Source organism: Callospermophilus lateralis, chromosome 16, assembly GCF_048772815.1.
Source record: "Callospermophilus lateralis isolate mCalLat2 chromosome 16, mCalLat2.hap1, whole genome shotgun sequence".
NCBI classification, from domain to species: domain Eukaryota; kingdom Metazoa; phylum Chordata; class Mammalia; order Rodentia; family Sciuridae; genus Callospermophilus; species Callospermophilus lateralis.
This window is the reverse complement of record NC_135320.1, coordinates 25,816,901-25,844,814: the sequence shown is the minus strand read 5'-3', so window position 1 is coordinate 25,844,814 and position 27,914 is coordinate 25,816,901. Positions and strand designations below refer to the sequence as shown.

Below are 27,914 nucleotides of genomic sequence, written 5' to 3'. Positions count from 1 at the left end.
TACAACATACATAAAAGAAAATAAGAAATCAAAGTATGTAAATGTAAAAAATAAAGGAAGCCAAGAGAATAAAAATGGACAAATGGCTGTAGGACAGAAGATGATTAACAAACTTGCAATATTCTCTCCATGACAATTAGTTTAAAAGCAAAAAGATAAACTCCGTGATTCAAAAGATATAGAATAACTAAGTGTGTAAAAACATAAGATCCAATTACCTAATTATGTGCTGTGTGTAAGAGACTCACTTGAGATTTAAAAATACACATAAATCAAAGGGAAGGGATAGAAAAACATTAAGTGCAAATGGTAATTATATAACAAATAAGAGATTGGTGATGCCCTTATTTGTAATAAACAAGTAGTCTTTAAGTCAAAAACTCTCACAAGAGACAAAAAGAACACTATATAATAATATGTAGATTAATTCACCAGGAAGATATGGCAACTATAAATATGCATATGCACCCAATTTAGAGCACCTAAATATATAAAGCAAGCACTAACAGAACTGAAGGGAAAATAGCAATGAAGAGTCGAAGATTTCAATATCTCCCATTCAATAATGGATGGATCCATCCAGACAGGAGATCAATAATAAAAAGATGACTTGAATAACACTATAGACTAAGTGAACCTAAAACACATGTACAAAACATTCCATCTGACAGCAGCAGAATTCACATTGCTCTCAAGTACACATGGAACATTCTCCATGATAAACTGTATGTTTGGTCAGAACACAGACCTTAAAACATTTAAGAATATTGAAATCATACCATGTATCTTTTCCAGTCACAGTGGAATGAAACTATAATTTAACAACAGAAGGAAAGGGGGTAAGTTCACAAATACGTGGGGATTTAACAACATACTTGGACAACCAATGGGTCAAAGAAGCAATTAAATAAAATGTCCTGGACTAATAAAAATAAATAAATAAATAGATAGATAGATACATAGATAGATAAAAAGTAATAAGTTGCAGCTAAAGCATAAATATCAGGAAAGTTTATAGAATAAAAATCCACATTAAAAAAAGAAAGAGTGGGTGCTGTGGTGCTTGGGAGGCTTGAAGCAAGGAGGATCATGAGTTCAAAGCAGGCAACTTAGTGAGGCCTGAAGCAACTCAGTGAGACCCTGTCTCTAAATAAAATACAAAAAAGGGCTGGGGTTGTGGCTCAGTATTTGAGTGCCCCTGAGTTTAATCCCTGGTACAAAGAAAAAAAAAGAAAAAGAAGAAGAAGAGTAGGAGGAGGAAGAGGAGGAGGAAGTGGAGGAGGAAGAGGAGGAGGAGGAGGAGAAAGATTTCAAATAAACAAGAAACTTAGAACAAATTAAGCCCACTGCTCAGAGAAGGAAGGACATAATAAGATTAGAGGAGAAATATTTTTTTTTAATCTTTATTTTTTAGTTTTTGGCGGACACAACATCTTTGTTTGTATGTGGTGCTGAGGATGGAACCCGGGCGCACGCATGCCAGGCGAGCGCGCTACCGCTTGAGCCATATCCCCAGCCCAGAAATAAATTAATAAAGGATATTAACAATAAAAAAACAGGATTTGGATTTTTTTAAGGATAAATATAATTGACAAATCTTTATCTTGCACTAAAAAAGAGAAAAGATTCAAAATCAGAAATGAAAGAGGTGATGCTACAATTGATGTCACAAAAATATAAAGTATTTTGGAAGATTATTATGAACAATTATAGGCTAACAAATTTGATAACCTAGAGAAAATGAATTATTCCTAGAAATGTACAACCTACTATGACTGTCATAAAGCAATAGAAAATCTGAATAGACCATAATTAAGAAAATTGAACCAGTAATCAAAATCTCCCCAAAAGAAAAGCCCAGAACCAGATGGCTTTACTGATGAATATGAAGAAACATTTAAAGAATTAAATCAGTCCTTCTCAAAGTCTTGCAAAAAATTGAAGAAGAAGGAATACTTCCAAACTTATTCTTACTACCAACATAACCCTGATACCAAAGCTAGAAAAGGACTTTACAAGACAACAATAGGCTAATATCTCTAAAGAACATAGATACAAAAGCCTTCAACAAATATTAGCAAACTGCATTCAACAGCATGGTAAAAAGGATTATACACCATTACTAAGTAGGATTTATCTCTAGGAGGTAAGGATGATTCAAACTATGAGACAATTTTATACACCACATTAACATAATAGAAGATAAAGATCACATAATCATCTCTGTAGATGCATAAAAAGCATTTAACAAAAGCCAAAACCCTTTCATGATAAAAAAGAATTCACTCAACAAACTGGGAATAGAAAAAGATTACTTCATCATAATAAAAGTCATCTATGAAAACTACACAGTTAACATCATATTCAATGTGGGAAAGCCAAAAACCTTTCTTCTAAGATCAAGAACATGGAAAGAATGCCCGTGTCTATTCAAAATAGTACTGGAAGTCCTAGCTAGAACAATTAGGCAAAAAAAAAAAAAAAGAAAAAAAAAAAAAGAAAGAAAGAAAAGAAAAGAAAAAGGAAATAAAAAGGACACAATCAAAAAGAAAAATTTAAAATTATCTTTCTCAGATGCCATGATCTTATATGTAGAAAACCCTAAAATTCTCCCCCCCACACACACACACCCAAAACTGTTAGAACAAATAAGTGAATTCAGTAAAATTGCAGGACACAAAATTGACATTAAAAAATAAGTTGCATTCCTACACACTAATAATAAGCAATCTAGAAAGAAAATTAAGAACAATCCCACTAACATATCATCAAAATGAATGAAATATTTAGGAATAAACTTAATCAAAAAGGCAAAAGATTGTATGCTTAAAACTATAAAATACTGCTAGAAGAATTGGGCACGGTGGCTCATGCCTATAATCTCAGCACCTGGGAAAGCTGAGTCAGGAGGACCACAAGTTCAAAGTCAGCCTCTGCAACTTAGCAAGGACCTAAGCAACTTAGTGAGACCCCATCTCAAAATAAAAAATAAAAAAGAGTTGGCAATGTGGCTCAGTGGTTAAGTGCCCTTGGGTCCAATATAATATACACATATATGTGTATATATAATATATGTATTATATATACACATATCTACTTGCAAAAGAATGAATTTAGATTATTATACCACAAAAAAATGAACTCAAAATGGATTAAAGATTTAAATGTAAGACTTGAAATTGCAAAATCCCTAGAAGAAAGCATAGGAGAAATTATGACCTCAGTTTGGGCAATGATTTCTTGGACATGACCTTGGAAAACCAAGCAACAAAAGCAATCAGGTAAGGGGGACTGTATTAAGCTAAAAAAAGTTTCTGCACAATAAACAACAACAACAACAACAAAACAATCAAAAGAATGAATGTACAACCTGTGAAATGAATGAATATAATATAAGCCACATATCTAATAAGGGGTTAATATTCAAAATATAAGAGGAACTTCTACAATTCAACAACAAAAATAAAACAAACAAAACAAAACAAATAACCTAATGAAAAACCAGGCAAAGGACTTGGATAGGCAATTCTCCAAAGAAAATATTCAAGTGTCCAACAGGTAAATATATGTCCAAAGGTCACCAGTCACCAGGGAAACACAAATCAAAATTACAAGGCATCTCATAGCCATTAAGAAAGTCATTAAATTTTTTTTTTGAAAAAACAGAACATAACTACTGTTGGTAAAAATGTAAAGGAACAGAAATCTTTCTGTTCTGTTGGTGTAATATAAAATGATGCAACTGCTATGGAAAATAGTTCAGAAGTGTCTCAAAAAAACTAAAAATAGCATCATCCTTTATGATGCTGCAATTCCACTTCTGGGCATTTATTAAAAGAATTTAAATCAGTATGTCAAAGACATATTTGCACTCACAAGTCCATATTTCCGCATTACAATAGCTCATAGGTAGAAAAAAAACTAAATGTGCATCAACAGATGCATAAAGAAGTGTAATAATAAAGCCATAATAAAGAATAACATTACATTACATGTTACCATGTTGAAGAACATTGAGGACATAGCGCTAAGTGAAATAAGATGATCCCAGAAAGATAAATCCTTCATGATTCCACTTATGTGAGTTTCCTAAAGTATTGAAACTCACTGAAGCAAAAAATCAGAATAGTAGTTGCAAAAGGTTGGGGGAGAGAGGGAAAATGGAAATTGATATTCTACCAGTATAGGGTTTCATATAAATGTATTATGACATGGCATATAATATTTTCTTCATTAATTCTGAATTTTGAATCATGCTATTTCCCCCCACTTCCAGATTATAAAGGTATTCATGCACTTTTTCTTTGTGTACTTTAACACTATGACAATACCTGATGTTACTGGAACTTTATGGAACTTAGTAAGAAATTGCCTTTCATGCTAAGGAATATATATCTCATATTTTTAAAGGACCTGTTAACTACAATTTCATTGATTTTTTGAAAATAAAACATAGGTGTTAAATTTTGTCTAATGTGTTTTCTATATTTATGGAGATAGTTACATTGAACATCTTTGTGTTTCTTCAATGAGCTGCTCTTGGATATTTTGTGTTGCTTTTTTAGTGTGCTAATGGATTACATTTGCCACTGTTTTAAGACTTTTTGAACAATATTAATGTATGATTTGTGTATTGGTTTACTTTTTGCATAATCAGAGTTTGATATAAATGTGATGTTTATATGGTAAATAAATGAGTTTGCCCTTTTTTTCTATCCAGGGCACATTAAAAAAAATTGGTATTTAAATTTCAAAAGTTTCACAAAATTCTCTTTAAAACTATCTAGTAGAGCTGGTCTTTTTGTGTGTGTATGTAGAGAAGAGCTCCATGTTCATTTTGTCTGCAATAACTAATCTGTTTGGATTTTATCTATTAGGGTCAGTTTGGGTCATTATATCTTCCTAGACAATTTTCATTTCATTTCATTTTTCAATATTATTTATTTGCATGTAGTTGTGCAATAGTAATTTATTTTTATTCTAATTTCTTATATATGACAGCAGAAAACAATTCATATTACACATATAGAGCACAATTTTTCATGTCTCTGGTTGTATACAAATTATATTCACACCATTCCTATCTTCATACATATACTTAGGGTAATGATGTCCATCTCATTCCACCATCTTTTTTACCCCCGTGCCCTCTCCCTTCCCATCCCTTCCCGTTTCCTATCTAGAGTTCCTGCCTGGCCAGTATTTGCTTATACTATCACTACATAGCCCATCAGGATGAGGGGGGAAAAAGTGAACAAGATCAGAATACAGGGTGTCTAAATAGGATGGAATCATTAACAGGGGCAAAGAGCATATAAAAGAATGGCCAGAAAGGTGAGATTAAAAAGATGCTTCAAATTTTTGTTTCATTAGGTATGTCTTTCTGTTCTTCATTAGTTAGGAATTTCTACCAAAAATTCCTTAAAACACTCACAACAAGCATCCTATTATTCACTCTGAAACTGCTTATTACATGGCTTAAACTTATGCCAAATTTTGAACTCAATCAATTATTCTTCCCAGTAGAAAATAAAATTTGGACTAAATTCTACTGAAGCTATCTTCTTGACCAAAGAGGTCCTTTATACAAAAAAAAAAAAAAAATCTCACCAGAAGATATTTGGTAACTAATAAAGAGTTATAACAAATATCAAGTATTGCTGGATGTGTAACTGATGTGATTCTGCAATCTGTATTTGGGGTAAAAATGGGAGTTCATAACCCACTTGAACCTAACTATGAAATATGATATGTCAAGAGCTTTGTAATGTTTTGAACAACCAATTAAAAAAAAACACAAATATTGCTGTGACAGGCCTAGAATTGATCAGACTGCTCATTTATGATTTAATCATGACATTTTGTACTTCTCTTTATGCCTTCTCATCACCTCCATCACCCTGCCAGTGAAAGTGCTTCATCAGAGTCTAAGTAGCTGATTGGACATGCTGATCGCAAAAAGATGAGATTCACATGGCCAGGAGCAGAAACAAAAGGCATACTTTTTAACTTATTCACTCACTATGTATCAGGAACATATTAACTGGAAGCTACTGACCTAGTGCTACTCTGAGCTATCTTCTGTAACCCATGTGAATGAGGCAACAGATTGTGAAGCACAACTCTTCACCACATGTGACTTGGATACTACATTACTGAAGGCTTGACCCACATAAGGTGTTTACCATGGTGTCACTGAAGGACCTCAACATATAGCTGCTAATGATCTTATCATTATAAACTTCCATTAGCATTGGACCAAAGGGAAGGAATTTAGCACAGATGTAGCTCTTAGTTAAAATATTTCTCCCTTTGTCCTTTACTCAGAAGAGCTATTCATTTAAAAAAAAATCCAATTAACTTACCTCCCTGGAATTTTTGATAATTTAGTGATTAATACCGTAAAGTGTTTTGGAAACAGCATGTGAGATTTTTTAAATGATAAAAGTTGTGTAACAGTTTCTTTTAAATAGCATTTTCAATACATTTAATTAAGTAATACAAAGTTAAATAATAAAGAGCAGAGGAAGAAATAAATTGAAAGACATAGTTCAGGGAGAAGGGCATGTTTTCAGATGAGATTTGAAAACAAAGATGCTAAATCAATGGGGCAGACAGACACTAGAAAGCTGTTTTACTTGAGAGAAGATATAGACAAGGTCTCTCCTTAAACAATCTGCTGCATTCCCTGGTCCCTAATTATAACATTAAATGCATCAGCATCTCCAATAACATGAATGTTAATGATGGTCATTGCTGAGACACAAAAGAGCACTTAATTATCCTTTGGTAAAGTAAATGCCATCGTTACTGAGAATTGTTGAAGTCATATAAAAGTTGAAAAATGTAATAAGTCCTGGCTAGCTAACAATGAAGATCTCTCTCTCCTTCTACAGGTTATGAAGTTGCTGCTGTACCTGGCCATCTGGGACCTATGTTTCTTGCCACTTTGCTTCTATGGGAGGCTGGTGGCTAGACTAGATTATAGTTCAAGAGCTGAAGAAATGTGTGTCATTTCTGGACTAAGGTACATAACCAGCAGTTGTGCTTTTGCTATGATAATTTGCCTTCTCACAGCCACCTTGGAGCCTAACTGTAGAAAATAGTGGCACCAAAAATGTAGAAGAAACTTGAGTTCCAGAGTCCTCTCTTGAAGAAGGAAACTTAGGGGAGCTGCCCAAGTAGCCTCATCCACATTGGACAGGGCTTGAGTGAGAAGACCACTGGTATTCTATATCTATTCATACTGCCATCATTAATAATGCATCTTTATTTTTAAAGGCAAATTTTTTTACCAAAACACCTAGCTATTAAGAAAAAAAAAAAGGTAGATTTTGCAAAAAATGAAATGAAGTAGCAGGGGAAGAAACAAAAAGATCAAAATTTAGCCAGGTATGGTGGTGCATGCCTGTAATCCCAGCTACATGGAAGGCTGAGGAGGGAGAATGTCAAGTTTGAGGCCAGTCTGGAGCATATAGAGAAACACCATCAAAAAAAAAAAAAAAAAGTAACATGCAGCTACAATCTCAGCTGCTCATGAGACTGAACAGGAGGATCACAGAATTGCAAGTTTGAGGCCAGCGTTGGCAATTTAAGGAGACCCTGTCTCAAAATAAAATAAAAAGAGCTGAGGAGTTCTTACCTACTGTGCTCAAGACCCTGGGGTTGATCTCCAATGCAGCAAACACCCCTCTAGTAAGGAGAACACATAAGCAAAATAGAGAAGTGAGAAAAAAATAAAGAAAGTTGCTTGGCATAACTGGAATGAAGAGGTAGGCAAAGGTCGACTCTTAAATAAAGTAGAGAGGTCAAATAAGAAGAAAAAAATTCTGTTCTGTGTTGGATTTAGTAATCAGGATATCAGAATATTATAATTGTCTTTTGTCAAAGCAGTTACCAAGGAGTGTTGGTATAATGAGTCAAATTGTAGTGGATAGAGAACTGAGCAGGAACTGAAATACAGAAGAGAAATGTACTATACTTTTTCAAGAAACTTGGCATTAAAGATGAAGATAGGTATTAGGAGGGTTACTAGAGGAAACCATAGGATGAGGAAAGTCTTGCTTTGTTTTGCTTTATATTGTTGTATGACTGGAGAGACTGGTAGATACCTAAATGCTACTGGAAATATACTCAGAAAGGGAGTATGTGAGGTATAGAAAAGCTCCGTGAGAAAGTGAGTGTCTCATGGAGACACCTGTCTTCAAATGCAGAAAAAGCATCTCTTCCTCTCAGACAACCAGGGGTTGTTGGGGTTGTGGCTCAGTGATAGAGCACTTGCCTAGCATGTGTGAGGCACTGGGTTCAATCCTCAGAAGCACATAAAAATAAAATGAAGTCATTGTGTCCATCTACAATTTTTAAAATTTTTTACAAAGGATATAAATATAAAATGTAGTAAAACAATGTATAGAAGGAAAGAAGTTTTTATAGATACTGGAAATATATTTTATACTTATCTTGCAAATATTAATTGAGGGGGGAAAAATTGTCACCAAGGGAATACAATGTGCCAGAGAGCAAATTAGTTTAACAAATACTTTCTCATTTGAGAATGAACTGTTCAAATCACAGTTCCACAAGGTAATATCAAATTTTGAACTGGAGTTTGATTCAGTTATTAGTTAACAAAGTCATATCTGTCTGACTTAACTTATATTCTCATCATACTTCAAAACTGCTGTTGCTTTGGACAATGAAAGAGCCTTTGGTCTGGAGACAAGTAAACCTGAAAGGACATATCTTACTTCCCATATTATCAACTTTCTGAGAATAAGGCCTGTGTCTTTTTCACTTTTATATCACGTGTACACAACACAGTGCTTAAGTATACTAAAGGTACCTAATAAGTTAGTGTAGCATTGAATTTAATTTCCTGATGCCTATTTCAACATTCATAGCAGGATAAAATAAAAGTACTACAAAGACCATATGAAAGAAAAAAAACGTTATTTTAAAGGAAAATATATTCAATTAATCAAGAAATGACTATGGTGGAGAAGTAATAGATGGTATAGATGGCATACAGCAGTACAATTGCATAGATTATTTGAGAGATTTGTACTTGCTGGTGATAATACAACTTATAACACTGTCCATGAACAGGATAGCACATTCTTGTTTTAGGTCAGATTCCAATATTTTAAGTGAATGCACTCAAAAAATCTAAACAGTATATTTTTGTCAATTAACACCTATCAAATATTCCAGAAAGACTGTTTTTCCCAAAACCAATATTGAATTTTAAAATCCCATTTCCATGTTCACACTACAAATAAAGATTTTGCTTAAGTTGAATTAACCCCTTTTCAGGATCCATGTGGGAAGCTCAAAGAATTGGCCTTTCAGAATTCAGACACTAATATATACAATTTTAACAACATGGAGTTAAGAGTTTGGAATCAAAATATTGCATATTCTAACAAAAGTTCACAGTTTTAGGTATCAAAGGAAATCATAATATGCATAATGCACAATAAGCAACATTTGCAAACTACACGTATGGTGTGGGTACATCTGGTGTAATATTTAATTTGAATACTATCTTTGTGTTATGTACTCAGCATGTCAAATAGATAGCTTTCTCTATTCCTCAAAATAACAAAATATTTAAGATGCTTCACTCCAAATCTATGATTAACAGAGCTCCAAAAGCAACAATCACAATAAAAAAGAATGGTGTGAGCTAAAGTTAAAATGTTAACATTTATTCTTTTATTTAGGGTTCAGTGTGCAGCTAAGTGGTAGAAGGCACTCTTGGTTAGATCCCCAGCACCAAAAACAAAAATAATAAAAATATTCTTTTACTTATAAAGTATTTTTAAAATTAATTTATTGCTTTTTTAAATGGTACAGTTTTTAAAAATAGAATTCAAGTCCAAAAAAGGGGGGATAATGACTTCAAATTCAGTAAGTTTGAAATTATTCTAATTAACCATAGGTGACTATCAGTCTATTTATTTCTATATGCACAAATGCAGATAAATAATATAGATTAAAACTTATTCTATGTACTTTTAAAAAATATTTGATTTTATTTGCACTTAATAACAAAATAAGAGTGAAATATATTCTAACTTTAGATAAAATTTTCACTTCCATCAAAATTAATTAAAATCACAAACAAAAAATTTAGTTGTTGGAATTATGGTCATTTTTAAAATCATATTTCACTTTTAATTATTACTGTTTAACAATATTAAAAGATAAGGAAATGATCATACTTTCTCTTGCCTTTCATTTTATTTTTGTTCATGAACTATTATTTAGGGGCTGTCAAGATTCACCAGAGTTATATTCCATCCTATTGTAATTCTTCCCCTCGATGTTTAGTCTTAGTTTCATGTTGAAGTGAAACTCGTGTTCCTTTCTTTTTCCAGGTCTCCCTTATCCCTAAGTTCTGTATTTTAATTCATTGCAAAGCTGGCTGAATTTCAGCATCCATTAGTTTTTCTGGGAAGACCTCAACAATACCTAGTTGGTTCATTTTGGAAATGGCTGCCTTCATATGACTTTGACAGGCATAATATTCTTGGACTACACTTTGTCTGATTTAAGCTTATTTGACTCATTGTCACAGCATCTCAGCACAGCTGTGCAGAAATCTGAGGCCAGCCTGATTTTCCCCTTTTAGGTGACATCCAAGTTTTTTTCTGAAATGCCACAATCATCTTTATCTGTGAAGCTTGGTAACTTAAGACACAAATCTAGACTACTCATTCTGTCTTAATCTTCTGTGGAACACAGTATACTTGTTTACTCTGCAGATTCACTTCTTTATTTCAAGGAAAAAATATTTTAATTGATGTCCTTCAACTATTTCTCTATTTATTTGTTGGATGCTCAAATTCACAAACACCAATTATCCTTACGTTGGACATCTCTTTTCAACATATCTGATTCTTTCTAATTACTACAATGTATGGCTTATTCTTGTAAATTCAGATTTTTCTCCTAATCACTAATATGATTTTTATCTATGTTTGTGTTTCTCAGTTCTTCTGATGTTAATTTGTATGTTGTTTGTAACTTCAAAGAAATAAATTCTAGGCATTCCAACATAACTAAGAAAAAGAAGTTTAAATACAAGTAGTAGACATAAGCCATTATAAATAATAGTAATGTTTGTGCTTTTTAAACAAAAATGATTGCTGTTTCTAATGATATAAATGTTTCTATGATATAAGTGTGTGTGTTTTTAATCTATTTGTTCCTCATACACCCCTGTAATGTCAATTTTTGATTAGGTATTCAGAACCCAGGGGTATTAAAAAGAAAACAAAACTATTCTCCCAAGTTTCTGATCTGATGTGCTCTGATTATCATTTGAATGGTACAAATCAATACCATTATGTACTAATGGTACTAATTATAGACTTAAATCTTTTGTGCTCAATATTTGTGCTTTCCTCACCAGCCTAGATAAACACTATTTAAACTGGAGTTTTTTTAAATGCTGATTTACTGCCAGCTTTAATGTCAAAGAAAACACAACTTTAAAAAAAAACACACTTTTTTTTTCATCGTGAAAAACAATTCTCCTAGGTTTGTGAGGACAACTTGGAGTTACCAAAAATACTCGAATGTCTGGATAATTTTATTTTACTTGAGTTTTGTTTTTTGGTTTTTTTGTTCTTTCTTTCTTTGCAAAGAAGCAGATAGCTTAAAATAAACTGGACTAGGGTAAGTAGATCTTGAAGTAATGAGCAACAAAAAGAATGATATTAGAAAAATCAAATATTACACACAAGGATGTAAACAAGAGTTGAATATTACTTTAAGGTTTAAAATCATATTAACCCACCTATGGAAGTGACAAGTCAAAATATCTATTCTCTCTTTTTATGGGTGAGAAAAACTCTGCACAAATGTTATTCTTCCCCATCTTCAATTCAAAACTATGTTAGGGAAAAACACTGAGAAATATGGAAACTTAAAAATATATATTTAACAGTATTTAGGCCAGAGATAGAGGTTTGAGAGAGGTAAAATATCCTGAGGATTTTTTTAAACACACAATCCCATATTCATTCAGTTAGAAGAACTTATATAATTTAGAGAGGAATAATAATCAATAATAATGCTGGCTAATAATTATATTGCTCCCCAAAATGATTCTGCTATTCCCCTCAGGTCAGGTCAAACCTATTTGTTTCACAGGTTGGAAAACTTTATATAATTTTGGAAGTTAAAAAACTGAGGATCAGAGAAGTGAAAAGACTTTTTTAAGTTCATACAATTTAATTAAGCAGAAAAGTGAAATCAGAATCCAGGTCCCACGACCTCATAAAGTTTGTCACAAAAATTCAAGGAAATGCTTAGTGTAGCCAGCTAGGCCCATTATTTTCTTTTTTCTTTCTGCATGAACATCATGTTTGAATCTACATCAGACAATGGCCATCCCTTAGTTATTTCTCCTGCTTCTCTGGAATATGAAGGGGCAATCAATGGGGTAATCCATGTTCCTAGACAAGATTCAAAAAATACAACCATAAATTTTTTTTTCTCTAAGACATAAAATTATGTGCATAATTAATCACAATCAAAAGTTAAAATAAAATCTCCTTGAAAATAACATAAAAACTGCATATGATGAATGTGAAAATTTCAATTATACATTTACAGACGTGTTAAAAACAAAGATAACAATCAGTAAAACAGAGAAAGCTAAGATACATGAAAGCATTCAATAATCATTTATAAAAATTCTAAATAATTACAAGGACATGAAGTGTTGCAATTATGCATTTGAGCAAAAGGAAAAATCCATAAAATCCACTTTATATTTTAAAATATCTTAAGAACATCTATGTAATGACCTATTTTGCAATCAGTGCTTCTGTAATCTCAAATAAATTTACAAGTTTAGAACTGTATGATTGTTTTCTAAAGTAAATTTTGTATATGCAATTATAAGGGCAATAGGTTGTATATAGAGTTAAGAAAATTTTTCCTCTGTGTGGTCCCTGTTACTGGAAATATACTGAATTAACTAAATACTCTGTACATGTTTATAGTCCATAGAACTATGTCTATAAATTCAGGTCTGTATCATCACTAGGTGGCAGTGGCACCATCTAGGGTAGTTCTGACCTCATACAATAGTTTCATAGAACAGGATGCCTTTTCTCCTCCATAGCCTCTGAAGTTTCCGAAGAATTAATACATCTCATTCAATTTTTTTCTTGTTATTAAAGAGCAACTGAATTCACAAATAAAACATTAGTTAGATATTTCTTTCAAAAAGAAATAATGTTAGACTTAAGATTTAAAGAAAGCAAGCCTCGTGGATCACCATTGAATATTTGTTGCATTGCTCTCCAATCAAATTGAGTTAAATTGTATTGCGCTAGATGGAATTAAGTTAGCACAGATAGATGCAAGGCAGAAATGTTTAAATAGGTTTTGTCACCACTTACCTTAATTTAGGTTACAAAATTACTCTGACATGCTTCACAGAGGCAGGAGCTTTCCTGATTCTGTTCCTTCAGGTGAGTTTTAAACTCCTTGCTTACTCTGATCGAGACGAAGCATCACATTTTATCTTAATAATGAGCTCTGAAGAAATTTCACCTTGCAGGACTGTTACTCTTCCAAGATAGACTGAAGAAATTCTTGCTACAGCCGCTGCTGTTTCTTTTACCTCCCAAATCCACCCATGGTTCAAAACTATCACCTCTGTTATGAGTCACACTCACTGAGAATCAGTGCTTTCTTAGAGACATTGTCATCGGTAAGCCTCTTTAATACTTTCCCTCTTTTGAAGCTTCTTTTAATATGGAAGGTTGCTTTTCCCCACAGAATCATTTAAGACATCTTATTAACTAAGTTAACAGTTTTCAGTCTCTCCTTCGAAAAGTTTGACTCTCTTGTCTTCTATAATCCTTTAAAGTCGACAGAAGAGATTGATTTATAAACTGCTACAAGCTAACAACCATGTCTTCATACCTTAACTAGGATCAGATTCTACCAAAAAAAGTGCCTATGTTCATTAAGCAAGGAAAAAAGATATCCTTTTCACTCTAGCCTGAGATTATTCTCAACATATCTATTTTCTATACTATAATCTCTTTCAAAAATTAACAAAATAAGCTCACACACTGGAAAGAAGAAAAGCTATAATATCAGAATTGGGAACTAGAGAATACAGGATAGAACCAAAACCAAAAAAAAAAAAAAAACAGTAGAGCTGCTCTGAACTTAAGTAGTATGCAAATTGCTTTCTTTTAAATGGTAGCATGATAACAAATGATATTTCTGGATCTTGGCACATCAAACTACCCACAGATGAAAGATGACTTAATTGCTTTGACCACAGTCCGAGTCAGAATAGCTCAGTTGGCAAATATAAAAATAGCTTGGTGCTGTTTGCATTTGCATTTGAGCACGGAGTGATTTGATTTTAATGTCCAAAGTCTAGGTGACAAAGCAACCCACAGGTAGTGAAACACACCTTGCAAGAAAGAGATGCAGTTCCTGACCATAATGTCTAAGGGTTGCATGGGACACATTGATCTTGTCAGCTATATCCCCGTGCATAGGAAATAACACTGTCAGTGCAGAGACTTCAAATTCAGATCACAGTATATCGAGAGTTTATGTCTTTAGAGGTTTAGCAGTTAAGCATTCACAGAGATTTGTTGCCTGTGCCATCACCTTTAAATAACCTCCTAAAATTTTTTAATAATTCATTGTTATTCTGAATGCCTAATGTTAGTGTTAATAGCTTAAGTTTCTGCTTATAATTTTATCTAACAACGTGTTTCAAATAACTAATCATAGCAGAGTGAGATTTACTATATTTTATGTTTTACTATGTAGCAGTCCAAATAAAGTAAAAATATACAGAAGAGGAAAATATGACACAAAGAATAGGAAATTTCCCCAGGCCTTGTATTAAATGTGAGTCTAAAGCAAGTAATAGTAAAACATGAACAATAGACTCCCAATTTTTTCCCAACCATCTATGTTTGAGATGATGTTACTTTCATATTTCCTAAACTTTGCAATCTAAACAGCAAACTTAATTCAGAAAAAAAAAACTACCTTAACTGATTACCATAACCAGGATCCCAGACATTTAAATCAAAAGTCACTTGAGTTGGAAAAGGCTTAAGTTTTTTCAATAAATTATTTTTTATAATGACTATAAAAGTTATATAGTACACAGAGGCTAGCTGGAGCTAGATACTTTACTGTACCTGAATTGCAAGGAATACTTTCTGAGATATAAAGCTGACAATCAGACATCTGAGTGTGACTGGAAAATAACAGTCCCTGAAAGATTAAAGTGGGAATGTTAGTAACCTCGAAGGCAAAAACCATTGTTCTTTAACTTTGAAGCAGGAGATAGAATGGAAAAATTCTAATACAATCACATTTAAAGAGATCAAAAGAGTCAAATCATACCTCAAAGCAGAAAGTGAGAATTCTTGCTCTACAAAGTAAATATTGCTTCTGCTATTACAAAACAGCTCTATGGTCATGATAAGCATAAAATGGCTTACTTTATAAGGTAAAACTGAGTTACTCTTTATTGAAATTTAATAAAATCACTACTTTTGCAATATGATTACCTTGTGTTTTGAAAGTCAGATTTTCTTCAAAAATTTAATGACTAGTAAAGAAGGGCAGATACATACCTGAGCTTATGCAAAAAATATATTGCTCACAAATATCATTATTACTTTAAAACATATTCTTGGCTGAAACAACACATACACAAAAATGGTTTAAGGTGATGAAATTTGGGGGTCAAACTATGGACAAGTATTTAAAATCAGGAAAATTACTGTGGATATATTTTTAAATATTTTTATTCATTCTTAGTTATACATGACAGTAGAATGTATTTTGACATATTGTACATACATGGAGTATAACTTCCCATTCTGTGGTTGTACATGATACTGTGGATATTTTTAAATGGATAAGAGAATGAATAATAATGCCAAGAACTTGGGGAAACATTAACATTTTATTTAATTTTTTATTCTTAAGCTTTTTGAATTGTTAATGAATAAAACTATACCCAAGAGAGCAAGTAAACTATTATTCTTCACTTTTTGTGGAACCATTTAAAGAAATTTGTGAAAAATCCCACCCTTGACCTTCCAATCTCAGGGAAACAGGGTTAACTGTTCAGTAAACTTTTTTGATGCATGTATCCACCCATCAAAAAAATAATAATAATAAAATAATAAGGAGTTGGGGGATAATTGTTCATAGATTTGTTTCTTTGTTTTATAAAACCTGTGATTGCAGAACTTTTCATCTGGGAGACCCACCGAGTACTGCCTTTATTGTCCTGAATGTTGGATAGAGACCCTTACTTTTTTAAAAACGAAATATGACCATGTTATTATAGTCTAAGGCTTGCTTTTTCAATTTAATTATTGTCAAAAATGTCTTTCCAGGCATTGTTTATAAAAATCTACCCAGTCTTACTTTGTATTATAAGGGCATATAATTTTATAGAATGGAGGTATTATAATTTAACCATTTGCTTACTGGCAAATATATAATATGTTTTATATTTTCTGCCCTTTAAGAAAATCTTTATACATACATCTACTTTATTACTGATGCTGAAAATTTTGTTATATCATTTTGGGACATTTATATTTCTTTCACTAATTGACAAATTCTTCTGTTAGATAGAATCTTCTTGTTTTGTAAAAGTTTTTTGGTATGTTGAATGTGTTTATTTTCTCTCAGTCTTCCATTTGTTTTTTTTTTACTTTGTGTATGCTCTTTTCTTTTTCTTTCTTTTTTTTTTTTTGTGTGTGTTCTTAAATACGTCAACATTTTCCTTTTTGACTCCTTGGATTTTAACTTACTTAAGAAATACTATCTATTCTTAATCTATAAACATCAGCTCTACATAAATAGCAACATTGTAGTTTCATTATTCTAAATGTATTTCTTAATCCATAATATTGATTTGATTATAGCACTGACTTGACTTAGATTCTAATTAAATAGTGAAATGAAATTTAAATATAAATTATATTCAAACACATAGAAAATAATAAAACCTGGGACAATAAATAGCTGAGATTTAAAAAGAAAAAATAATTCAGCCCAACCCAAACCTGATTACCTTTCTTGATTAAAAATAATGATAATAAATAAATAAATTAGCGGGGGACAGAGGCAGGACCTGTGACATATATTGTCTCCATAAGTTTTTCATTTAGAAACAAATTCATATTGGCTTCTTCAAGGTGAATACTGTCCACTGAATTGAAAATTGTCTGATGGACCATAAACAAAAGAAATAGTAATAGCATTAATATACCCAACCCTAGGGAAGAAGAAACAAATATCACACTAAGATTGGTCATAGACCTATATTCACAATGTTTTCATATTGATAGAGAAGGAAGAAAGAAAATAATATAATCATTACTTTCAAAATGTCACTAAACTGAAAAGTGTGCTCCACACAACTGGAAGTACTATACCAAAGACTTTGAAGGATAGAAACATAAGAGGATGTCCGAGTAAGATTTGAGTTTGAGCCAATTCATGGCCATTTCTCTATCCATGTAGCAATTAGTTCAGTCAAACCACACTACGTCAACCACTTTGAAACAGAACATAGACAAATTCATTCAGTTTAACACAGCAAATAGAGAGCCAGGTGCTTTAAAAAGAAGATGATAGAGATATTTACAACAGAACGGAAAGGAAGCTCTACTCCTATAACTCCTACTCCCAAGCAGTGAAAGATGCTCTAAAATCTGCAAGTATATGAAAGTTATGATAGAAAAACAATTAATAAAATATAAACCAACAATGATAATGAAAGGCAACTGTTTTAGCTGAAATTGTCAAAGAAGCTTAATAAAGTATTAACATTAAATTCACATGCCATTTTAGTGTATACAAAATGCTTTTGCAGTTTCATTTGATTAATACCCAGAGGTAGTCAGGAAAACCATGATTAATAGATCCATTTTCTTCTTGAAGCTAAATAGGATCAAGGATATTGCCAAATGTTATGTAGTTACTTTGCTGTAGATTTGCTATTGCTTCTATAACAACTTATACCTTGTAAAACAATTCGGAGATGTGCAATCAGATTTGACATATATAAAGATTATAACTCACAAACAGACTGTATCTTTGTGAGGAAAATATTTTCCCCATACACTATAGATACCAAATGCATTCTTAGGCCTCAAATCTACATATTTACTTCTTGGCTCTCCTTCTTTCCATCCATACTTTCTCCTGACTTGTCCCTGCCCATGATCCTGTTCTTAAACATATGGAAAGCAACTCAAGGGAGTAAGAGCAGTTAAGTGCATGAGTCACAAAACAGTCTTCTGGAGAAAACCTCAACTTCTCATTCATGATAGCAGTGGGAAACACCCGTGACCTAGGAGTTTCTTAATTAGTTATGACATTTACTTTAATGTTTCCGTGCCACTCACATGGTAATGTCCATTCTCCACGTGGGCTTTGTACTAGTTAGTACACACCGTAGTTTGTCTCTTAACTTTGTAAGATGGCTCCCTTCTGACAGTGAGGATGAAGCATTTCATCAGAGGATGTTATTCATAAATTAAGACACTCTTGTCAGGATACCTTGTAGTTGTTTGTTTCCTTTTAACAATGCTTGCTTATCACTGTGTAAATATAGCACCAACATGTGTGCACATGCATGTGTGATTAGTTTTTTTAAGCAGGCAACTCAATCTGATTTCAGCCAGATACATTACTTGAACAGCCAAGTTAAATGTTTCTTAAATATAAGTTAAAATGACTATGTGCAACAATACTGCCGTTGCTAAGACAGATCAAATGACCTCATCAAAAATGTTTGAGAAGGTGTCAAACTTATCCATGTTAAATTTTAAAATTTAACTGTGAAAAGCTCTCTAGCTAACCATCTGTTTATCTAGTACCTCCTATATATAATCAAGTTTTTTTTTCAAACAGGAACTCTTACATTGACAGAGTAGATGAGTCCAAATATTTGGTTTAATAGTTCTTCACTTTAATTTATCAAATAAAATTAATCTTTCAATTGAAATGAGGTTTACATTTGTCTGTTTGATCTACAATATTTTTGAAGGATATTCATAATATTTTGTACACTACAAAAAGCATATCTACTTTTATTTGTATTCAAGCAGCTGTCTTATGTGTACATACAATCATAGATGAGAAGTGTTTTAACAGGCATATCATCACTAGTTTGTTTTTTTTTTCCTCCAGTGATAAGGACCAAACTCATGACCTCACACATACCAAGCAAGTATTATACCACTGAACTACATCCCCAGCCCCATCTCTAAATTGTGCTGGATTTTAATCTTATTTATAAAAGGGAACAAATTTTTAAAAGCAGTCATACTCCAGAAATATTTTAATTCAAAATGCATTGGGTATTCATGATTCCATTACTGCAACTAAATTTTTGGAAAATTGTTTACTCCCACAATAATATTTCAGGGTAATACAACTTAAATTAGAAATTCTGCAGGATTGTATGATGAGAAGGCTATTAGATAGACAAAGTAAGTGAAGAGCGGACTGGGGCTAGGGCTTAGTGGCAGAGTACTTGCCTTGCATGCATAAGGCCCTTGGGTGTTTAATCTCCAGCATGAAGAAAAAAAAGTGTGAAGGGTTATTGAGAAAAATGTGGTTAGGACTACTTACTAATGCTAATTAGTAAAGGGCATTAAGGAAGCAGGATAATTTATGTTCAATGCATCGTCATTTCATATTATTCTCCTTTCTATCATCTATTGTAAATACACACACAGAGATGCTTTTACATAAAATACTCATATTTCAAAGAAAAATATTTGGGTGATTAAAATACTTGAGAACCTGGTCAATTTTTACTAGTCAAGTAATTTTTTGTGTGTGTGTGTGTGGTACTGGGGATTGAATCCATAGACTGGCACATGCAAGGCAAATGCTCTTTCACTGAACTACATCCCAAGTTCACTGATAAGCTAATTCTTGAGTAATGATATTACAGTATCTTTTGCATCAAATGAGTAGTGCAAACATGATTTAAAAGTTAATCTGTGATTTATTTTCTTCCATCAAATTATGTACTTATAATAAATTAATCATATTTTTTCATAAATTTCCAACACAATAACATATCTGGATCTATAAAATCTATTTGTGTAAATATAACATACAAGTTTCTACTTACAAATAATTTGCTTCCAGGATTATTTGACAGCTTTTAATGATCATGAACACCCATAAAATGTTTGTAGTCATAATTAACTTATCAGAGAAAAAATTTTTGAGGTATAAATTACTTATTTTATATTTGTCTAGTTCAAGTTCAGTATTTAAGTATTACCGTGCACATAGATAGTCTCTTCGTTGTCAGGAGATGGCGCTGTGGGTTTTAAATCACAAAGCTAAAATTCCCAAATCAGTTGAATTTTTAGTTTGGTTCTTTCTCTATTCGTGCACATCGGGCAAGTCCTAAGAGAGTTCACCTTTTTGTTAGAATAATTTTAACTTCTAAAAAAATTTTCGAATGTTTTTCTTCATTCTATGAAGATAAGTTTCCCGGAGAGAGACAAGTGTAACACAAACAAATATGTTACATCAGCCCATAGAGAAGGCTGGACTATGTCCCAAACAACGAAGACAGGAGTGAGTTTTTCATTAACTCTATTCACTAATTTTGCACTATGTTTACCTCAGACCTAACACCGTTCTCTGGGCTTTCAGCAGTGACTGGCAGGCTCTAAGTGACTCACTTGCCATTCAGAACAACTAGCCTTCAAAGTCATCAAAATTGGGAGTCTAGGCGGGAACCAAGCGAGCCTTTTGCTGCGGGTTTGGAATCCGTCTTAGTGCAGGCGCTTAAAAAAGAAAAAAAGTCTGTTTCTCCGGGGGCTGAGGGTTCCTATTTAATGTCTGTTCGAACTAATTGTCGCTAAACAGCAGCAAGGATCAACTTCTTCTCTTTAAAATACATTAACAAAAGGAAGTTGTTCTTGAACTTTATATCAACAAGTTCCAACTTTTCCCCTGTGGAAGTCCTTGGAATTGCCAAGCACCTTGGAGCAGTGGTAAGGCTGGGACCCTTGGCTCACTGCCAGGAACGTTCCATCTGGGGCTAGTCTCCTGACCCTTACATCCTGATTGCCTTCCTCTTTATCAGACCCTCCAGGACCCCCGATACGCATGGACCAGTCTTTCTTTTGTAGTGAGCTTTACAGGACTTACAAGTAGGATGGGAAAATAAAGCTGAAAATTTGACCTCGAGAATGAGATCGGCTTGATTCTTTCCACTACCAGGTAAATCCACGCTCCTAAACCTGGCAGGGGCGCAGGATGATGAACCCCAGAACCAGCTACCTCGGACCCTTAAGTTTTAAGCTGACCCAGGAGCCACCAGACTGTGCAGAGTGGGCAAGGCAAAGGCAACTTCAAGGTCAACGTTCCTCTGACTGGGCTTTGAGGGCAACCCAGAGTGCCTGGGCCTCCAGCCCTGTGGGAGCGCCCCCATTCATCACGTTGGACACTGCAGGAGAGGCCTCGGAAACCGTACCACCAGCTGGGGAGGTTTCTCACAGAGGATCTCTTCTGGATCTCAGACATTATTAGTCAGACTGTACTTTTTCAGCCAGAAGACAATCCCCACCGCTCTCGGAGAACTCGCTTTTTCAGAGCATCCCCCAATCTAAAGTTGAGGTTATTTCTGCCAAACTTTGTTTTTATTTTTTAAAGTGTTCTGAAATAGAAAAATTGAGACACACGCACACAAAGTTCTCCTTCTCAGCCACACGTAGCTACCCAGATCCAGGCTTCTCCTGTTTAATCTAGATAAGCAATAGACTGTCTATCAGAGCTGTAGAAATAACAAAGAGGAACTCCTGTTTGGGGGATTTCAAGATAGTTTTGTGTTCTGCTCTAATTTTATTTGGGCCCCTATTTCAAATTTCAAGAAAATATTAGGATGATCACTAGGAAAGCTGATTATAACCTAAAAACTTCTTTAGTCTTCACCTTAATTTTCTGATTATAATTCTGCGCTGTTTGATGAATATTTTAGAATCCTTTCAAAGCCGTAGGTGTGTTTTCTTTCCGCAGAAACAAAACTATTCGTCTTTACTCACCGTCCTCTAGTGTATGTATATTTGCTATCCAGCACTCGACCAAAAATGCTGATGTGTTCGCCATTCCTGATGTGTTCGCCAACTGGCCTCACTGAGTTAATCAATCCAGTTGGGTGTTCCCCCAAGTGAGTGATCAGAGCTGCCCCACCCTGCTTCGAGCAAAGAGGAGGAATTTTTCACATCTCCTAGCCTTTGACTACTTCAGTAGTGCATTACTTCGCAGTGCTCCTCTCTGAAACTGTAGAGTCAGTATTTCCCTTCTGATGCTCCACTTTAAGGGGTCATCTATGGGCCAGGAGATTTCGCTGTGGGTGATTTCTTACCCTCATTGCCCTTGCAACAAGGCTTTTATTTAGACTTTCCTTTTGCCACCTTTCCAACTTGCCAATTCTCTCCGTAGCCCTGGCTCTTTCCCCAATTTTTGAGGGAACAAAGTTCAAGCGCACGCATTTCTCGATTTCCTGCGGCCAGGGGGCACTAAGTGAGCAGCTGAGGTCACCCCCTCCTTGGAGCCTGAAACCCGCTCACGGGATCCCACCCAATTGAGGAGAGGGAGCTGAGACAGTGACTCAGAGTTGGCGACGATTAAACCAGGTAACGAGACACCGGGCAGATGTGTTTTCATTGCCCTGTAAGATAAATGCAGTGTTAAGTGCCTGACAACTTCCCAGAAGCAATCAGCAAAAGTTTACGAGTGCATAAACCTCAAAGACCATTCCCCGGCGGTTGCTATAAGGACCGCTTTTAGAGCTTCTATAAATTCTCTCGCCGTTTCCCAAAGCAAAGTTTCTAGTGACTACTAAGCAGCCACCTCCTCCGAGGAGACTAGGGGGATTTTCTCGAACCGCCAAAGAAAGAGGCTTTTGCCTTCTACTGAGTGAGATAAAGTTGCGCAAAAGTTTGTTGCAGAAGTTTGGGGAGAGGAAGGTGGTGGTGGGAAGTCGTGGAGGTGGGATCCGGGAAGGGACAATAGATGCCTTTGGGTGTAGAATTACTAGAATCTTGCGAAAAAAGCAAGATCCGGTGAGCGTCCGGGGTCTAACACGGGCACGCAGCGCCTTTGCCACTCTTGGGCTCTGCAGAGTACAGGACCGCAAGGCACCTACCGCTAAGACAGCGCTATCACCAGGCCCGGGAACGGTAGACCCTACGCGCTTCAAGTGGCCACTGCGAGACCCATTCGAATCCAGAGCAAAGTTTTGGACCACAGGAAAGGGCAGGCTGAATGGACATTTAAGTCAGACATCAGGGGACGTGTAGCCACCCCACCCAAAGCCTTAAAGGTGTTAGCTTCCATCATTCTATAAGTAGCCCGAGAACTTTGAGATGTTAGGATCCTAGGCAAACACGACCCACCTAGGTTTATAGAGAAACTTCGTTTATGATCCCAGTGAAAACAAAGCTAATTGAAAAAACAATAACAGTAGCGTGTCTTTAGCTTCCTAAAGAGAGAGATTAACAGCTGCTAGCGCCGGGGGAGGGAATGAGGGAGGCTAGCCGTGAGCTTGAGACCGCCCTGCACGTAAACTAGCCTTTAGGTCCCCAGCGAGACACGTGGCCAGGCTCAAGCCTTCACAGGCGTGGATTTGGGCCAGGCAATAGAGCCTCTAGCAGTCAGAAGGCTTTCTCAACCTCTGAGTTCCAGTACATCCGAAGGAGCTTAGGTAACCAAGGACTGCGTGGATCTAAGCAGGGGGCTGTGTTTCTGTCCCTGGAAGATGAGATCTCAAGCAATTATTTTGTAAAGATAGCGCTGGCTGGGCCCTTTTTCATCATTTCCAGGTGAAAATGCAGACGTTTTTGTGTCACCCTCACCCTTCCATTATGAAATAAGGCGCCCAACTGTTCTGATATTACCATTCAAAAACAGGTTCTGTGGTGAACCTCATTTGTGAATCTATTACAGAGATTAATAGATTATTTCTCCTTTTTCAACTAATTCTCAGTGGGGAAATTTAACCATATGGTAAGGAGAGAATTAGAATTTCATCACATTAGAGCAAAATGTAATGAAAAGAGTCCAACACCTGGGGCCAACTCTGAAAGCCACAATTAAAAGGTTTTTAATGAAACCAGAGAAACCCAAAACTGCACAGCCTTCAGTAATTCTGCCACATAAGAAAGAATTATTGGAGGTGTTGGGAAATATTGTTTTTACCTATGTCATAAGGATGAAAACCAGCTGCTCAATACCGTGTGCTCCTAAAGACTCAGCTCGGAAGCAAGAGGACCCAGTGTACCATTTCCCATCCGGAGAGAAGCACTTGTTTTCACAGTTCTTCCCTTAACTCACCCTCCAAGAACAACCTAGACAGATCCAGATGTCCCTGAACAGTTAACCTAGATGTGGCAGTTCCAGTTCCGGTTAAATAAATTTGCACAAGTGCCCACACTTGGTGTGTGAGAGGATCTAACTCTTGGTATTGACTCTTGTAAAGCAACTGGATTTTAATCTTGAGGAAAGTTTGAGACACAGTTTCTTCCTGTTTAGAAAATAGTGTGTTTTATAGTTACCATCACCAGAGCAGTTATTTGGGTATCATTGTATAAGCACACCGGCTACCCCTTCCTTAAAAAAAAAAAAAAAAAAAAAAAAAAATCAAATGGGCTGCATAATAATCAATTTATTCTTCGTTTTGCATTTTTAATTTTTTTTCAATCCGGGTAGGAACTGGGCAGTGGAGGGGTGTGGAAAAAAGGAAGAGTGTTGGGGGGGGGGCGACGATTGCTTTGCTCTCTTACTAGCTGAAAATCTAGAGCGAATTTTGGACAAGCCTGCTGGGACACCACCTTCCCCCTGGAAAGTCCCATTTCCAAATCCAGACCTGAGACATCCTATGAACAGGGGTGGAGTATAATTCTCGCCTGAAAGGGTAATTTAGCACAAGCTGAAACAGCAGTGGTGAGGGAAGGGCAGTGGGGGTGGGGTGCGGTGGGTGGGTGGGGGCGTCTGCTTTCCATGGGACTCCCAGGCTTCTCCGCCGATCTACAATTTGCTGAAGGAGCAAAGAACATCCTCGGCTCTAAGTAGGGCTTTTAGTGTGCTCATTGATGAGTGAAAGTCGCCACACATGTCAAGCTAAAGGCAGTTGTTGGGTTACTAACAGGACCCAGCGCCTTGCAAACATATGCGCTAAGCTGTGTATACAGATGGCAGGCAGAATAATGGAGCAGGCGCCTTTTATAAAGCTCTAGCTGCTGCCTGTCTTCAGACCTGGGAAATGAAACTATTCAGACTCGCGGCCAGATAGCGCCTGCGATTGTTTGTTACCGTTTTAATCCTATTAATTAAAACGTTAACCTGATTGGGTAGAAAGCGCTGTCCCAACAGGCGAGTCTTCTTCATAATAACCTACTCAGAGATAATGATGTAAAAGACTCCCCCGTCTGTGGCGGCGGCTGGTTGATGGGTCCGGAAATCTCTTGAAGGTGAATCCAAGCAAGATAAACGGTGCGGAGAGGAGGCGCGGGGCTGGGCTCAGAGCGGCGGCGGCGGCGGCGGCGGCTCCACTCCCTCTGCTCCCACCCTCCCACCATGCGGGGCCGCGGCCCATGGTGAGCCCCAGCAGCCAGCACCATCGGCTGGAGACGAAAAAGAAAAAGAAGAGGAGGCGGCGAGCGCGGGGGAAGGCGAAAAAGAAAAAGAAAGAAGGAGAGAGGGCTGCCGGCAACACCGGGACCGACGCGCGCACCAGCTCCGGAGCCCGGCTCGCGCGCGTCTGTGGGGCCGCCTGACTCCGGAGCCGAGGCGGCGGCAGCGGGTGCGGAGGGCCCGGGCTGCACGCCGGCACCGGACCATGGAGCGCGGGCTGCACCTCGGCGCGGCGGCCGCGGGTGAAGACGACCTCTTCCTTCACAAGAGCCTGAGCGCCTCCACCGCCAAGCGCTTGGAGGCGGCTTTCCGCTCCACGCCCCCGGGCATGGACCTGTCCCTAGCGCCGCCGCCTCGGGAACGCCCGGCGTCCTCCTCCTCGTCGCCCCTAGGCTGCTTCGAGCCGGCTGACCCCGAGGGGGCAGGGCTGCTGCTGCCGCCGCCTGGAGGAGGTGGCGGAGGTGCGGGAGGTGGCGGCGGCGGGGTGAGTGTCCCCGGGCTGCTCGTGGGCTCAGCCGGCGTTGGGGGCGACCCTAGCTTAAGCAGCCTGCCGGCTGGGGCCGCCCTATGCCTCAAATACGGCGAGAGCGCGAGCCGTGGCTCGATGGCCGAGAGCAGCGGCGGAGAGCAGAGCCCCGACGACGACAGCGACGGCCGCTGCGAGCTGGTGCTGCGGGCCGGAGGCTCCGACCCGCGGGCATCCCCAGGCGCCGGAGGTGGCAGCTCCAAGGCGGCAGAGGGCTGCTCCAACGCCCACCTCCACGGAGGCGCCAGTGTCCCCCCGGGGGGCCCCGGCGGCGGCGGGGGTAGCAGCAGCGGTGGCGGTGGCGGCGGCGGCAGCAGCAGCAGCAGCAAGAAATCCAAAGAGCAAAAAGCACTGCGGCTCAATATCAACGCCCGGGAGCGCCGGAGGATGCACGACCTGAACGACGCGCTGGACGAGCTGCGTGCGGTGATCCCCTACGCGCACAGCCCCTCAGTGCGGAAGCTGTCCAAGATCGCCACGCTACTGCTAGCCAAGAACTATATCCTCATGCAGGCTCAGGCCCTGGAAGAGATGAGGCGCCTCGTCGCCTACCTCAATCAGGGCCAGGCCATCTCGGCCGCCTCCCTACCCAGCTCCGCGGCGGCGGCAGCAGCAGCCGCTGCTCTGCACCCAGCACTCGGCGCCTACGAGCAAGCGGCTGGCTACCCGTTTAGCGCTGGGCTACCCCCAGCCGCCTCCTGCCCGGAGAAGTGCGCCCTGTTCAACAGCGTCTCCTCCAGCCTCTGCAAACAGTGCACGGAGAAGCCTTAAACACACCCCGAAAAACACAAGACCGACCCAAAAGCTAGAGGAAAGCGAAAAGCTGCTCCCCACCCCTTTTATTTTGGTCCTCTCGTAGTTGTGAAACACTTGCTGAGCAAACAAAGCAGAGGCAAGAACTGAGAAGTATCAGAGACAAACGGGACTTTTAGCCTTGACATCCCCAGAATCTCGGTCTTTGGGGTGGGGAGGGAGGGAGGAGGGAGGTGGAGTTGGGATGGAGTATGGATGTCTATTTTTTTTTTTTTTCTCAGAAAAGTGGCAACTTTGGTGGCAGCCTAGACCTTAAGGAAGCAAAATCTTCCTTAAAGGTGAAAAATAAGTTGAGAAATAGTGCTTGGTTATTAAGCGTTGAGAGTATTGAATGGCAAAACACTAATCCTACTAATAATTGTGAATTTGGCTAGTGCTGAAGGGGAGAGAAGGAGTCCAGGCTTGGGAGACATGTGGAACGGAATATTCATTCAGACAAATCAGAAAGGGCACTTGAAAATAAATTTTGATTCTGAGCCAGGAGAAAAACTTGAAATGTAGACTTATTTAAGTGGGGGGAAAACAGAGAGAGACATGTTGCTATGAAAGACTTGTATTTTTTATTGTCTCTGAACTTTAATCCTGTGAAAATGCTCAAAGTTCTGGCGAGAGTGATATAAAAGCAAACTGACTGTGGCTGAAAGAATTGCATTTAAAAATATTTATGTGCACCTTGTTACTTTCTACTCTGCAATGATGTATTAACAATTCATGGTATTTATTTGTTATTCTTCAATGACCCTTCCACATCAACAGTATTTATCATGTGTTAAGGTCATGGGTCTTATGTGCAGATTTTTTTAATGCCTCTAAAATTCTGTTTTATAGATTAACTTATACTGTGTGCCAAGTGTTAAAAGGTTTATTTGCC

The 27,914-nt window shown here is 37.0% G+C and overlaps 1 protein-coding gene and 1 pseudogene across 1 annotated transcript; one reads left to right on the top strand and one right to left on the bottom strand.

Moving 5' to 3' along the window:
• Nucleotides 1-21,179, bottom strand: part of LOC143381925 (10 kDa heat shock protein, mitochondrial pseudogene) — a 104,330-nt pseudogene extending 83,151 nt beyond the window's left edge.
• Nucleotides 21,180-25,909: 4,730 nt separating this feature from the next.
• Nucleotides 25,910-27,001, top strand: Bhlhe22 (basic helix-loop-helix family member e22). Its single transcript, XM_076836340.1, has one exon. The coding sequence runs from the start codon at nt 25,910-25,912 to the stop codon at nt 26,999-27,001; it is 1,092 nt and encodes a 363-aa protein (XP_076692455.1).
• Nucleotides 27,002-27,914: the final 913 nt, after the last annotated feature.

Excerpts from the sequence above, each read along its gene's own strand:
- Bhlhe22 (XM_076836340.1), top strand. The coding sequence starts at position 25,910 with ATGGAGCGCGGGCTGCACCTCGGCGCGGCGGCCGCGGGTGAAGACGAC.